The 15,226-nt window shown below is 39.5% G+C and overlaps 1 protein-coding gene across 4 annotated transcripts in view; it reads right to left on the bottom strand.

Moving 5' to 3' along the window:
• Positions 1 to 15,208, bottom strand: part of LOC106869033 (kelch-like protein 2) — a 30,390-nt gene extending 15,182 nt beyond the window's left edge. The window contains exons 1-6 of one of the 4 annotated variants that reach the window (XM_052966849.2): positions 14,533 to 15,195; positions 10,132 to 10,235; positions 8,120 to 8,243; positions 5,754 to 5,982; positions 3,912 to 4,087; positions 511 to 607 (exon numbers count right to left, since the gene is read on the bottom strand). In XM_052966849.2, the coding sequence (XP_052822809.1) occupies positions 511 to 607; positions 3,912 to 4,087; positions 5,754 to 5,982; positions 8,120 to 8,223 (606 nt within the window). In that variant the 5' untranslated portion in view covers positions 8,224 to 8,243; positions 10,132 to 10,235; positions 14,533 to 15,195. Of the gene's footprint in view, positions 1 to 510; positions 608 to 3,911; positions 4,088 to 5,753; positions 5,983 to 8,119; positions 8,244 to 10,131; positions 10,236 to 10,324; positions 11,735 to 12,396; positions 12,450 to 14,532 lie in introns of those variants that run through there. The other 3 variants (XM_014914535.3, XM_089350145.1, XM_089350144.1) reach the window with 3 other exon arrangements.
• Positions 15,209 to 15,226: the final 18 nt, after the last annotated feature.

Genomic DNA, 15,226 nt, shown 5'->3' with positions numbered 1-15,226 from the left:
GTGTGTGTCTCCCCCTTCCCCACCACCACCAACACACTCTGACAACCAGTGTTGGTGTGTTTATGTTCCCATAACTTAGCAGTCCGGCAAAAGAGACCAATGGAATAAGTACCAGGCTTTAGAAAAAAAAAAAGGAAGTGGTGCCACATAAAAAGCACCCAGTCCACTCTTGTGAAGTGGTTGGCATTAAGAATGGCAATCAGCCATTGAAGGCAAGTCCAATCAGACAGGAACCTGGTACAGCTCTCCATCTTGCCAGTTCTGGTCAAACTATCCAACCCATGCCAGCATGGAAAATGGATATTAAATAATGATGCTGATGACTGGGGATGATTTGTTTGACTAGACATTTTCAGGCAGTGCTCCAGCATGGCTGCAATCCAATGATGAAAGAAGAAAAAGATAAAAGATTCTTCTTCACTAAAAACCATTCTCCACTTTGTTATTCACTAAAAGATAAAAGAAATGGAGGAAAATAGTTGAAGACCAATGACAGTAAGTGTTACTTACCTGTTCCTCTGATGGAACTGTAAGTCTATCACTAGCAATAAGCTTGGACACTTGACAAGCTGTTAGTGATAGAAATTCATCATAGTAAACAACTTCGCTGTAAGAGGAGGAATTGTTTTTGTTAATATTGCACAAATCACAGTTTGTCATCATCAACGAAAAGGGAACTTAATCATAGTGCACACTACTACAATAATGCATTGGAAAAGAGTGGTTTCAAAAGCGATATTTATAGAATAAAACTTTATAACATAAAACTACAGAAAGATAGATGATTTGGTTTAATCCACTTTATGGCATGAATGAAGTGTCTAATCGAATTGGAAGTCCATCTGGCTGTAAAGCCAGGCCTTGAGTGATTCCCTGTCCAACCACAGAGAAAAATATGAATGTTAAAACAAATATATCATCATCATCATTGTTTTAATATCTACTTTTCTATGCTTGCATAGGTCTGATGAAATTTGTTGAGGTAAATTTTCTACAGCATGATGCCCTTCCTGAAGATAACCTCCCCTGTTTCCAAGCAAGGTAATAATACCCTGTTCTAGCAAACTACCCGGGTAGACGGGGCTATTAGACAAAAGAAACAGGCTTGGAAGGACTGGAAGAACGGTGGTAGCAGGGAATTGTACCAATCTGCCAGAAGGGAAGCTAGGCGACAGGTTTATTTAGCCAGAGGGGAAGCAGATAAGAAAAGATTTGCCAATGTTCTGCACCGTGAGAACCAAAGACTCGAGGTATTTCGTGTTGCAAGACAGTGTAGGAGAGAGAATAGTGATGTTGTAGGAGAGAAATGTGTTCGCATAGATGATGGTACGCTTGCACTAAATGAGGCTGCAAAGAAAGAGGTCTGGAGATGCCACTACGATAGATTGCTTAATAAAGAGAATGAATGGGAGAAAGAGAGCCTGCCGTATGTCGACCCAACAGAGGGACCAGCTATCCGAGTTGACAGTACCAGGGTAGATAAAGCAATTAAGAGTATGAAGACAGGCAAAGCCCCCGGCCCATCAGGAATCACTGCAGAGATGCTCAAAATATCTGGCAGTGTTGGCTACAGCCTAGTCACCCGTATTACGAACCAGGTGATACACGAAGGAGTCATACCCAATGACTGGTGTAGCAGCACCATAGTAAACTGCTACAAAGGTAAAGGTGACACTTTAGACACTAATAATTACAGAGGCATCAAGCTGTTAGATCAGGTTATGAAAGTTACGGAGAGGGTCGTAGCCCAACTAATTAGGGAGCGAATCAATTTAGATGAGATGCAGTTTGGGTTCGTGCCAGGTAAAAGCACCACTGATGCCATATTTCTAGTGAGACAGCTGCAGGAGAAATACCTAGCCAAGGATAAACCTCTGTACCTGGCCTTCGTTGACATGGAGAAAGCCTTTGACAGGGTCCCCCGATCACTTATCTGGTGGTCAATGAGGAAACTTGGGATAGAAGAATGGTTAGTGAGAGCTGTGCGAGCCATGTACAGAGATGCTGCCAGTAAGGTGAGGGTTGGAAATGAGTACAGCAATGAATTCCGGGTAGAGGTAGGGGTCCACCAAGGTTCCGTCCTCAGCCCCCTCTTATTTATCATAGTCCTCCAGGTGATCACAGAGGAATTCAAGACAGGTTGCCCCTGGGAGCTCCTCTATGCTGATGACCTTGCACTAATTGCGGAGTCACTATCAAAACTAGAGGAGAAGTTTCAGGTGTGGAAGCAAGGACTAGAATCGAAGGGCCTTAGAGTCAACCTAGCAAAAACCAAAATACTAATAAGTAGGAAGGTAAATAAAACACAAACCCCTTCAGGTAGATGGCCCTGCTCAGTATGTAGAAAAGGAGTAGGTAGTAACTCTATAAGATGTACCCGGTGCAAGCTATGGACACATAAGAGGTGCAGCAATATCAAAGGCAGATTAACTACGAAGTTAGTTTTTGTATGTGGCAGATGTTCAGGTGCAATAAACACTGTAAACAAACAGGAAACAACTTCTATCTCATTCCAGGGTGAAAAACTAGAGGTAGTCGATAGCTTCCGCTATCTGGGCGACCAAGTTAGTAGTGGGGGTCGGTGCGCTGAAAGTGTAGCTGCTAGAATAAGAATAGCCTGGGCAAAGTCTAGAGAGCTCTTACCTCTGCTGGCGACAAAGGGACTCTCACTCAGAGTAAAAGGCAGACTGTATGACGCATGTGTACGAACAGCCATGCTACATGGCAGTGAAACATGGGCTGTGACTGCTGAGGACATGCGTAAGCTCGCAAGGAATAAAGCCAGTATGCTCCGCTGGATGTGTAATGTCAATGTGCATACCCGTCAGAGTGTAAGTATCTTGAGAGAAAAGCTGAACATAAGAAGCATCAGTTGTGGTGTGCAGGAGAGACGATTGCGCTGGTTTGGACATGTGGTGAGAATGAATGAGGATAGCTGCGTGAAAAAGTGCTACACCCTAACAGTTGAGGGAACCCGTGGAAGAGGTAGGCCCAGGAAGACCTGGGCTGAGGTGGTGAGGCAAGACCTTTGAACATTGGGCCTCACCGAGGCGATGACTACTGACCGAGACCTTTGGAAATGTGCTGTGCATGAGAAGACCCAGCAAGCCAAGTGAGATCGTTGCCAGTGCCCCTGGACTGGCTCTTGTGCGGGTGGCACATAAGATGTACCATTTCGAGCGTGGCCGTTGCCAGTACCGCCTGACTGGCCTTCGTGCCGGTGGCACGTAAAAGCACCCACTACACTCTCTGAGTGGTTGGCGTTAGGAAGGGCATCCAGCTGTAGAAACTCTGCCAAATTAGACTGGAGCCTGGTGTTGCCATCCGGTTTCACCAGTCCTCAGTCAAATCGTCCAACCCATGCTAGCATGGAAAGCGGACGTTAAACGATGATGATGATGATGATGATGATTTACATTCAACCTGGAGGCTATCTTAAATATCAGTAGCTGTGAGCACATGCCACTGACAAGGCCCAACAAGGCCAAAATGCATGTGTTCTCGTGAGCCACAGCTGGGATGATTATTTTTGGTCCCTTTCAGATATATTTCTTACTTTTAACACAACATATCTGCTGAGATTTTATCTCGGACGAAAACTGCAGCATCAGGCCTGTCAACAGTGTATATTTGTTAAGTATGATACATAAATGATAGGCAAGTTATATATATATATATAACCAACTCATGCCAGTATGGACAACAGATGTTAAATATTGATGCCATATGTGTGTGTGCATATATATATATATACATACACACACACACACATATGGCAAACACAACTTAGTGTTACTGAAGTACAGTTAGAATCCCTCATTAAACTATGGTGTTTTCACCAACATGAAAAGAGGATGAAATTTTTAAAAATCATAATTTTCAATAACAATTGAAGAAGGAAAGCTGCCAACCTGAAATGTTGTTCTATGTAGGTCTGTGTATAGTTGAGAAGTTCTGTACAGTCATGGAGATCAGCAAAATCTTTGATGCCAAGACAATTGGAAGGATGAAGTTGACTTTGCAAAAATTCGCAGCAAGCTTCTTGGACTTCAGTTAATTGGAGTAAATTAGAGGCTGGCAACAAAGTCTGTGAAATAATTAGGACAGATTGTCGTTACATAAGATCTAATTAAGGTTTATAATGATACAATATTGAATTTCATCTTATTTCAACAAGGAAAGGTGTCTTGATAGAATGGCTGTGAAGAGCAAGTACTATGTCTACTGGAACACTTGTCGTCAGAACAGACAGAATGCCAGTTTCTGACGTTTAGGAATCATTACCAGCAAGGAAGTTAGTTACCAAGAGAACAGAAAAACAGGTTCTGATTTCCAAAGTGAATTTTCTGCACTAGAGAACACATTAAAAGGAAATATGGAAGTGAATATAATTGTATGTCACTGTTTCATATCTGCTTTGTCTGTACTGGCATGGGTGGAAGATGTTTAGGGATATTTCTTTTGTAGCAGCAGGAGTTTCCCTCTTTCATGGGTTCCACTAATTTTGATTGTGAAGGCACGTGGCTTTGTGGTTAAGGTATTTGACTAACAATCATAAGTTCATGAGTTCGATTCCTGGAGGAGTGTTGTGTCCTTAAACAAGACACTTTATTTCCCGTTGCTCCTGTCCACTCACTTGGCAAAAATTGAGTTGTAACCCCGCAATTCACAAAGGCAGGCCATGTCACATTCTGTGTCATGCTGAATCTCCTTGAGAGCAACTATGTTCGGGGTACAGATGTGTCTATGGAGTGCTCAATCACTTGTGAGTTAATTCCATGAGCAAGCAGTTCCATTGATCAACTGGAACCTTTGTTGTTGTAATGGATGGGATGCTAGTTTTTGGGAAAAAAGAACAGAAAAAAAAAAATGGATTGCACGTCACTTCCTTATGCAAAAATCATCCTCCATTTGTATCGTGTTCACACCTATACAGCCTTCTTTCTTGCACACTACAACTGATTTAATATGCTAAAGATAACTGCCAAATCTCCATTAAATCAGATCTTTGTTTCTTTGTGTGTGAAAGACATATTTGGATATTGTAGTGCAATCCATAAACACATCTGGAGAAAGAAGGCAAGATGATCATGTCTGTGCAGCTTGGATAGAGCTGTCCTGGGGTTAAAATAACAACTAAGAACTTTACTATCATTACTTTAGAAATAAAGATTCCTAGTTCAAATCTAGCCATGTACTACATACACATCCAGGAGCAATATAACTGATGATGATTGGAGGTGAAACAGAAATATAGCCATCATCATCATCAATGTTTCAATGTTCACTCTTCCATGCTTCCCTGGGTCAGACAGAATTCGATGAGGCAAATTTTCTTCTATGGCCAGATGCCTTTCCTGGTGCCAACCCTCGATTCCAAGCAAGGCAATGTTTCCCCCTGGCTGCTGGACATCTTCTTCACAGAAAACTGGAAACGAATGATACTGCCCGTTAGACGAAGGGACAGAAACGCACACACACACAATGGACTTCTTTCAACCAAATCCATTGACAAGACTTCAGCTGGCCCAGGGCCATTGTAGCAGACACTTGTTCAAGGTGTCATGCAGTGGGACTGAAACTAAAACCATGTGATTAGGAAGCGAGCTTCTTAACCCCACAGCCACGCCTGTTGATATAAATCTCAAAATGCTTTGAGGTTAATAAACTAAGACATTCTTATTTTGTTAACAATATTAGACTGTTCCTTTTCCTAGGAATCTTAAACCATTCCTTTTCTCACCTGTACTCACCTGTACATTGTCTTCAGTTACATGTATTTCAGATGTGTACACAAAGTCAATCAACATACTTAAGGCAGCGGGATCGATTTGGTGCAAGGTCACTTTCTCGGCTTTCGATTCAGCCATTTCAGCATTAAACATGGCATAAAAGTATGGACTACAAGAGGCAAGCACAGCACGATGAGCCAGTATTTCAGTATCTCCAGCAAGCAAGGTCACGTCACACAACTTCCCCATTCTGAAAAAAAGAGAGAGAGAGAGATTTCTTAAACGACAAAAACCCAGGAAACTCACAAATGTAAGAAATTGATGAGCGAGGCCAGCAGGAAGTGGAGACATTGTCTCAAGTCTTTGTTCCAGTGGTTCCCAACCTTTTTCACTCCACCAACGACCCCTTTTGTTATGCTTATCCTTATGAGTGTGTGTATATATATATATATAGAGAGAGAGAGAGACCTTTCGGAGATATGCTGTGCTTGAGAAGAGCCGACAAACCAAGTGAGACCATAGCCCATGGCCTATGCCAGTGGGTGTAACCAGCCGACTTATGAATACCCCTCATTCATTGGACAATAAACTTTGCTTGTGAAGACCTGTTGAGGCAAGTAAAGTCAAAATCAAAATCGCTGACATGGCCGATGACAGTACTTGTGTCAGCGGAACGTTAAAAGCAGTCCAAGTGTGACCGTTGCCAGGGCAACGGATTGGCTCCCATGCTGGTGGCATGTAAAAAGCACCATTCGAGTGTGATCGTTGCCAGCGTCACGTTACCGGCACGTGAAAAACAACATTCGGGCGTGGTCATTGCCAGTGCTGCTGGACTGGCTCCCATGTAGGTAGCACATAAAAAACACCTTTTGAATGTAGTTGTTGCTAGAACTGCCTGACTGGCCCTCGTGTCAGTGGCATGTAAAAGCACCCACTACACTCTTGGAGTGGCTGGCGTTAGGAAGGACATCCAGCTGTAGAAACTCTGCCAGATCGGATTGGAGCCTGGTGCAGCTCCCCCTGACTTACCAGTCCCCAGTCAAACCGTCCAACCCATGCCAGCATGGAAAGCAGACGTTAAATGACGAAACAACGATATATATACACACATATACATCAATATAGATATATATCATTAATTAAATATATTCTGTTAGAATATTATATACTGAATTTACAATGAGTGCTCCGTGTAGAGAATTTCAAAAATATTAATACGATAAAGTATTTAGACATTAATAGGATCGATTATATTTTCTGTATTTTGAAATAATAGCATGAAATTCAATATCAAACAAAATTTCTCACAAAGATATATATATGTCTAAAATAGTATTGTATTAAAAATATATGAAACATGAAACATAATTTGTTAATTAATGCATCTTACAATCGTTTCACGAAAATATTGTCATTATAATGGAATCCATTGTTGATACACATTGATGGACAATACTTCTGCTTGTCAGAGATGGAGAAGATAAAATTAAATACTTTTGACCACCAAAATCAACCTTCTACATCTCAAATATGGAATGTAGGATAAGGTACTGTTTACACAAAATTGTCATGGATTACCAAGATGAATTTAACGATATATATATATATATATATATATATATATATATATATATATAAACTCGAAATTGTCCTACCAGAGTCTATCTACATAATTCAAAACCAGTCATGAATTAATGAGATGAACTTATCAAGGATATAAATACAAACTTTAAATGTTATTACCAAAGTTGACCTGCACAAATCTAAACCAGTAAATTCTAATCTATTTTCAAAAATACTTGAAAAGCACCATCTGAACGTGGCCAATGCCAGTACCCACTGACTGGCCCCTGTGCTGGTGGCACGTAAAAAAGCATTATCCAAATGTGATCGCTGCCAGGCCCACCTGACTCGTTCCTATGCTGGTAGCACGTAAAAAGCACCCACTACACTCTACGAGTGGTTGGCATTAGGAAGGGCATCCAGCTGTAGAAACTTTGCCAGATCAGATTGGAGCCTGGTGCAGCCTCCTGGCTTGCCAGTCCTCAGTCAAACCGTCCAACCCATGCCAGCTTGGAAATCGAACGTTAAACGATGATGATGATGATGATGATACATACATACATAAGGATAAGCATATTAAAAGGGGTGTGTGGGAGAGCTCATTTAAATAAAAGGGTTGGGAACCACTGTGGAAAGGTGTGTTAAGTTGGCCTACTTGTTTTGAACTGTAAAGTTTTATCTGAATAACTTGTATGCTGGAAAATATGGCAACTATTATGGCTACATAACGAAGGCTGGTGATACACTAAACAGATGTTGAGGTGATAGCACTGTAAAAACCAGCATTAACTAAACAAACACATAAACACACAAAGAACACTTACTTTCTCATTTGATTTAGTTTTTCAAAAGCTTGCTCTGAATGTTGCTTGTTTTTGTAAGCTGGATGTTCTCGACCAGCTAACATTTTAGGTCGGCGAATATCCATTCCTTTAACTGTGCAAGATTCTGGAAAAAAAAACAGGTTCAACAGAAATGAATTAAATGTGTTAAAGTTTGAATTAAAAAAAAAGACATAATAAAAGCAGATGATTTCAAAGATCATATCTTTAGAATGGTTAGCAGATGTTGTTTTGTAAATTACTCAATCGTCTCACTAGAGTCAGGGCCATATGAAAAGCATCCAGTTGTAGAGACCATGCCAGAACAGACTGGAGTTTGAACCATTGAACCCATGCCAGCATGGAAAATGGACATTAAATGATGATGATGATGATAATATGTTTCTTTATTGGCCACACACGGCTGAACACAGAGGGGATAAAATACAAAGTAGAGCTTTTCTTTTTGGGAAGAAGAGAAGAAAAAATAAAGTGGGCTGATCAATAGGGATCATGTATCACAGAAATGTCAATGTAAAAAGGAAAACAAATTAGGTTTATCCATGGAAAGAAAAGACCAATGTAACCTTGGGCAATAATGTCATGCAAAAAGAAAACACATTACAGGAAGTGACTCTCTTTTTCCTTTCTTTTTTTTTCCGGCTCATAGGATTCTGTTCAAGCTGGCTCCGTCATTCACACGTGCCATCCTTGCTACATTCACCCCATCTTTTTTTGAAACATTCACTGTATGGTAAGTAGCTTGCTTACTAACCACATGGTTCTGGGTTCAGTCCCACTGCGTGGCACCTTGGGCAAGTGTCTTCTACTATAGCCTCGGGCCGACCAAAGCCTTGTGAGTGGATTTGGTAAATGGAAACTGAAAGAAGCCTGTCGTATATATATATATATATATATATATATATATATATATATATATATATGTGTGTGTATATGTTTGTATGTCTGTGTTTGTCCCTCCAGCATTGCTTGACAACCGATGCTGGTGTTTTTACATCCCCATAACTTAGTGGTTTGGCAAAACAGACCGATAGAATAAGTACTAGGCTTATAAAGAATAAGTACTGGGGTTGATTTGCTTGACTATAAAGGCAGTGCTCTAGCATGGCCGCAGTCAAATGACTGAAACAAGTAAAGTGCCTAGAGTAGAAAAGAGCTGGTATGTTGGAAGGCTGCACCAGACTGATTTGACATGGTTTTCTACGGCTGGATGCCCTTCCTAACACCAACCACTCCAAGAGTGTAATGGATGCTTTTATGTGCCGCTGGCTTGGGTGCCATTTGCATGACTCTGGTATCTATCATGACTGCAATTTTGCTCGGCTTGATGGGTTTTTTTCTCAAGCACCACATAATGTCAAAGGTCTTGGTCAATGCCTCCATGAGACCCAACACTCGAAAGGAACTCAGCCACTTTTCCTCTCTCTCTCTCTCTCTCTCTCTCTATATATATATACTATTTAATATGTAGGTAGTTATGGCAAATCCCAACTGTTTCCTCTTGAAGCACATCTAATCGTTCTATTATTAGAATCCAATATGTAGTTTCATTTGCTGCTGTATGTTACTTCGAAATACATATTAAAATTGAGAATTCTGAAAATATGATTTGCAGTGTTATTGCATGACAAAACAGGAAAGGGAACATTTTTTGGTACTATTTTTTTTACCATTACATGTGTTTCATTTGCAAATAGGAATTACAGAGATGTCCATGTTAGACCGACATGTAAGGAATTTCCTACTAAAAATCCTTCAGACAGAGAAATTAAATAATAGAAATTTTAGGTTTAGATTCATACAAACCTAAAATTTCTATTATTTAATTTCTCTGTCTAAAAGGAAATTCCTTAAATGCCTGTCTAACATGAACAACTTTGTAATTCCAAATGGGAACATGTGTAATGGTAAATAAATATCAAAACATTGCCCATTTTGTTAGATACACACACACACACACATTCTTTCAATTTCTGTCTACCAAATCCACTCACAATGTTTTGGTTGGCCAGGGGCTGCAGTAAAGACAGTTGCCACACAGTAGGACTGAACTCGTGACCCAGAATGAAGCTTCTCAACCATACATCTATAGCTGTGCCTATGGGAAGAAGAAATATTCTTAAGAAGAAATCGTCAAAGCTAAAAAAAAAAGTGGGGCTGTTAGGTTGAAACCTACCCAAGACATACCATATGTCATGATGACAACTCCAACAGGATGGTCCCGGCAGGATTGCCTTTGATTACAAGTTTGCTTGATCAGAACTAAATACCAACATCAGCTGAGAGGTTCATCAATGGTAACACGAAGATGTTTGTAGAGGTGTAACGGGGACGTGCTGCCTGGGTCGGCAGTGCCTAACGTGAATAAAATAGAGCGATAGCAACATTTTCCTTTTATGGCAAAATATGCCCCTAATACAATACAATTATGAAGGTTACTCTGATTACTATGCATAAGATGCAAACTATATATATATTTTTTTGAAGATTAGGTAGGCATAATTTGCCCCTACTTTTCGATCTCAGTATTTAAGCTACACATAGTACTGCTGTAGTACACATGCTGCGTACATTACAACAACACCATTTTCTTTACGTGCTATAAAGGCAGAAGTAAATCTGCCGTCAACTCGGTAGCGCGCCTGTTTCGCTTATTTTTTTGTATGTTTTACTACATAAATGTCACCAACTGCCTACCCTGAGCAATTACTGACAGCACGTGCCCCAGGTGTGAACTTATAGGTGAATTTGGAAAGAAACCGAAAGAAATCTGTCGTATATATGTTTTTATTGTGTGTGTCTGTGTGTCTCCACCGCCACCAGTTTGATAACTGGTGTTGGTTTGTTTATGGTTTGACCTCAGAGACCGATAGGAGTGCCAGGCATAGAAATAATAATAATAAAAAGTCCTGTGGTCTATTTGTTTAACTAAACTCTTCAAGGCCCAGTATGGTCGCTGTCCAATGACTGAAATGAGTAAGAGATAATGTCGTTTCACCTTTCTATAACAATCATTGGGAAATATAGGAACACAACTCTCCGATTTCATTCTTGTATAAACGTTGGTACTTGTTCCGACTCCGTTCTGATTTCAAATTCCGTTGAAGTCCACTTTGACTTTCATCTATCCAGGGTCGATAAGATAAAGTTTTTATCAACTACAAGCGTCGATTTAACCAACAAGACCCTCCCCTCAAATGTCTAACTTTGTTTCCTATGCAAGACATCATCATTTAATAATCCTCCACACATGGCGTAAAGATGATTGGGATTATCTATTTGAAGGGATTATTTAAACCTGAGGCTTACTGTGTGATAATTGACAGAACGACAGCACAGAAAAAGGAGAAGCTACGAGAAACAAAATGAAATAACCCCAAACTGCTTAAAATACCAACAGTTGCAGACTAATTGATGCTGCCAACACCGTTTAGGTTGGGTGTTTAACCAACAGCCAGTCTACAATTATTGTAGCACCACCACCACCACCACCCGTTGCAGGGAAGTATATTAAAATGTCATTAGGCATCAAGAAACGATTTTAGTGCTCGTCTGTTTTTTTATTCCACCTCCAAGCACTTAGTAATATGGCTGACTGGAGAGGGGAAGAGGCTGTGACTGGCAGCGGAATAACGAGGGAGAGATATAGAAATAGTGAACAAATTAGTCAAGGATTGCTTTACATGGGCATGAAAAAAGACCCAGATTTATAAAGTTAGGGGAAACGTTGGCGGTTGTAACGGTATGCCTTTCCTAAAAGACGATTGCTGCATCTATAAAGCCCTGGTTCTAACAGAAGAATCACACCTATATCTTGGAATCGGTTTGTCAAGAACTCACTGGCATGTTCTGTTTTAGATTCAAAAGAGAATTAAAAAATATAGAAAAATATTCCGGCTTGTTTAAACAAGCCGGAATATTTTTAAACCGAATAAAGAGATGATTAGATGATGTGAAAATTGTGAGATTAAAATTACGATATTATTATGATGATGAATAAAAGAAAATTTCTCGTTATTCAGTGGAATCTACAACTAATTCATAGGCGGGCAAGCCACCACCACCACCACCACGTCAGTAAAGCTATTACTATTAAACAGTCATCATATATTACTCACACATTGGTTTGATGACTAATTTACTTTAGTTAATAGCAGTGAGCTGGCCTTTCTGGCAAGAGAAGTGAGCAATGGTTTTGCTTTATGAGACACTTTATACAACAAAATGTTTTATACAAACTGTGTCGATGGTTTACTTACATATTAAGAAGTGGTGGGGCCTATTGATACATGTAGTCGGAATGACTGGCACGGCTGTACAAACTTACACGGTGAACAGAAGAGAAATCGATTTGAAAGAAAGAAATAAAGCAAAGAAACGTGTGCCAATGTAGATAATAATAATAATAATGATCAATGAATGAGATGCAGGGTGGGGCCGCACAACGTGTACAAATGTGTGGATTAGCTTCAGGTATGTAGAGTCTGAGAAGTAATTTAGACAGTGGAGATTCCACGTTTAGACATTGAACGACTGGACATTGGGTCGATCTCTTGACCCCTTGGGGGTAACAAATGAATAAATAAAAAGAACAGGGAGGCTGAGCTATGAATTATATAGATAAGAAAGTTAGCTACGGAATTACTATATATACACCTTCATTCTACATAAATTCTTCATTTAGTATTCTAAAACCATGTAGCTTCAGAGAGAGAGAGAGAGAGATGAATGTTGGAACATTCACTTCATCATCATCATCGTCAACAACAATAATGTTAGCAAGCCTGTGATGTTCAACCAGCCTCACCAAGTATTAAAAAAAACCAATAAAAACGGGTGGTGTATTCTTTACTTCCGCCTACACACACACACACATATATATGTAGTTAAGTATATGTACCATCAGAGTGACCAATGGTTTCGCATTCACAAAGGTCTCCCTCTATGGACGACTCACAGATATATATATATATATATATATATATATATATATATATATATGGTGGAGGTAAAGGACATGGATATATATATATATATATATATATATATATACCTATATCTGAGTGTCTTTGTCTATCCACTACCATCGCTTGACAATCGGCTTTGGTATGTTTACGTCCCCGTAACTTAGCGGTTCAGCAAAAGGCACCCGATACGATAAGTCCTAGACTTCAAAAAATATAAATACTGGAGTTGATTCATTCGACCAAGAAATTCTTCAAGACGGTGTCTCAGCATGGCTGGTCTAATGACTAAAACAAAAGCGAGACATTGGTCGGCGTGGTCCAAGTTGCATAACAAAAGCGAGGACAAATTAATATTGTTATAAAGCATCGTAAATGTGAAGGGAACTCCCCTCTCTGCTACATTGTACGTACAGCTAAAATATATATAATGAAAGCAATATTCAAGAGGAGAGCTGTCTTATCAATGATTTGAATGAAATAATTGTTTCCTTAGAAATCTCATAATTGCTCTAAAGCTATTTTCAACTTCAGAAATGTTTATAATAATTTCAAAGATAGGTACAAAACCAGAAATTTAATTTAGGAAGAGATGATGGGGGTACTATAGTTAATTGCATCGACGCTGACATTTAAAGTAATCGATAATAAAGTACAGCAGGTCAGGTTAATTACAAAATCTCACAATAAATAAATGAAATGTTTTCCTTTCCAGGAGATGCTAATTAGGTTATTGTGGTTGTTGCTTAACCCGAAGTGCACATTACAGGTATGAGCAGCTCATCTTTTAGAATAGGGATCGTGTATTCTCTATTTAGGATGATGGAATGTGGTTTGAGGGAGAACTGGCATTGATAACATCGGCATAGGGTCGGCCTGTAAATGCCATAAGCAACTGATCCTTCTTCCATACACAAGGCCAGTGAAGGAGAGGTCAATCAATCACATCGACTCCAGTCCTCGTAATTTAACGACCCCCCGATAAGATTAAAAAGTCGATCTTGGTGGCATTTGAACTCAGAACGTAAAGAATCGCAAAGCAATAATGAGAATAAAAGTATAGCTTCTGAGATGAAAACATCTGACTTCAGCTCTTTAAAATCGATCTTCCGATCGATTGAGCATCAAACAAAATGCCAGAGGTGTTTGGTTACAGTCTTTTTACGTTTTGAATGCAATTATATCGCCGAGATCAACTTATCCTTTTGTTTTTCCAGTGTTTGAGTCGATGAAATAAAAGTAGAAGTCATCGATTTCGTAATCCTTTAAGGTATTCTAGATACGAATGGACTTGGGGGGGGGGGGGCAATCCCCCAAATGGAGTGCCATAATGTTTGGTAGATCTGAAATAAATAAGGTTTTCCTTGCTGTATAAACTGTCTTAAATACTCGATAACAATTAGGAAAGAAAAAACCAAGCTGTTAACTTACTTGACCCTCATCAAGAGACGACCACAGCAACGAACTTCAATGAAAGACTGGTTCTGTGGTTGGGACATCATTGTAAGGAGATTTCCTTCGGTTTGTGGGAATGTCTAATATAGAGCTGGCATTCATAAATCTTCTTTCACATAAAAGCAATAAAGATCCTGGATTTTTTCTTTATATAATACAGAGACATATAATAATAATATAAGTATATAAATTTGTGGTGTTGTAAGCCAGTAGCATTCCCTGTTGCTGCAAACACACGTCTCTGAAGAAACAATTAGCGGAGATTAAAGGTTTTTCGAGTGCGTTTCTTTCTTATTTCGTTTTCTGCATCGTTTAAACTAATATATCAGAGTAAAATTGGCTGAACAACCACATCAATTGCCATGTGTTTTGGTCGCAACACAAAAGCAACAGGAGCCAAAGCAGGCAGACAGCCAAACAGACAGATTCAACACAGTCACGTGATTACCTCTTCAATTCCCAATAAACAAATCACTTCTTATTAAGAAATACAATGTTTTTACAGTTTTTGTTTCCTTTTTCTATTTTCTCACTATTTCCTCTCTCATTATTTTTGTCTTTATCCATATCCACCACATTTTTCCCCTTGTTTCGCAGTTTTTATTCAGTATTTTACCTTCCATAGTTATCTCCCTTCTCTTTTCTTCCTCCTGCCTTCTCCTCCCCCTAC

Source organism: Octopus bimaculoides, chromosome 4, assembly GCF_046866305.1.
Source record: "Octopus bimaculoides isolate indiv1 chromosome 4, ASM4686630v1, whole genome shotgun sequence".
NCBI classification, from domain to species: Eukaryota; Metazoa; Mollusca; class Cephalopoda; order Octopoda; family Octopodidae; genus Octopus; species Octopus bimaculoides.
This window is presented reverse-complemented; position numbering and strand designations above follow the sequence as displayed.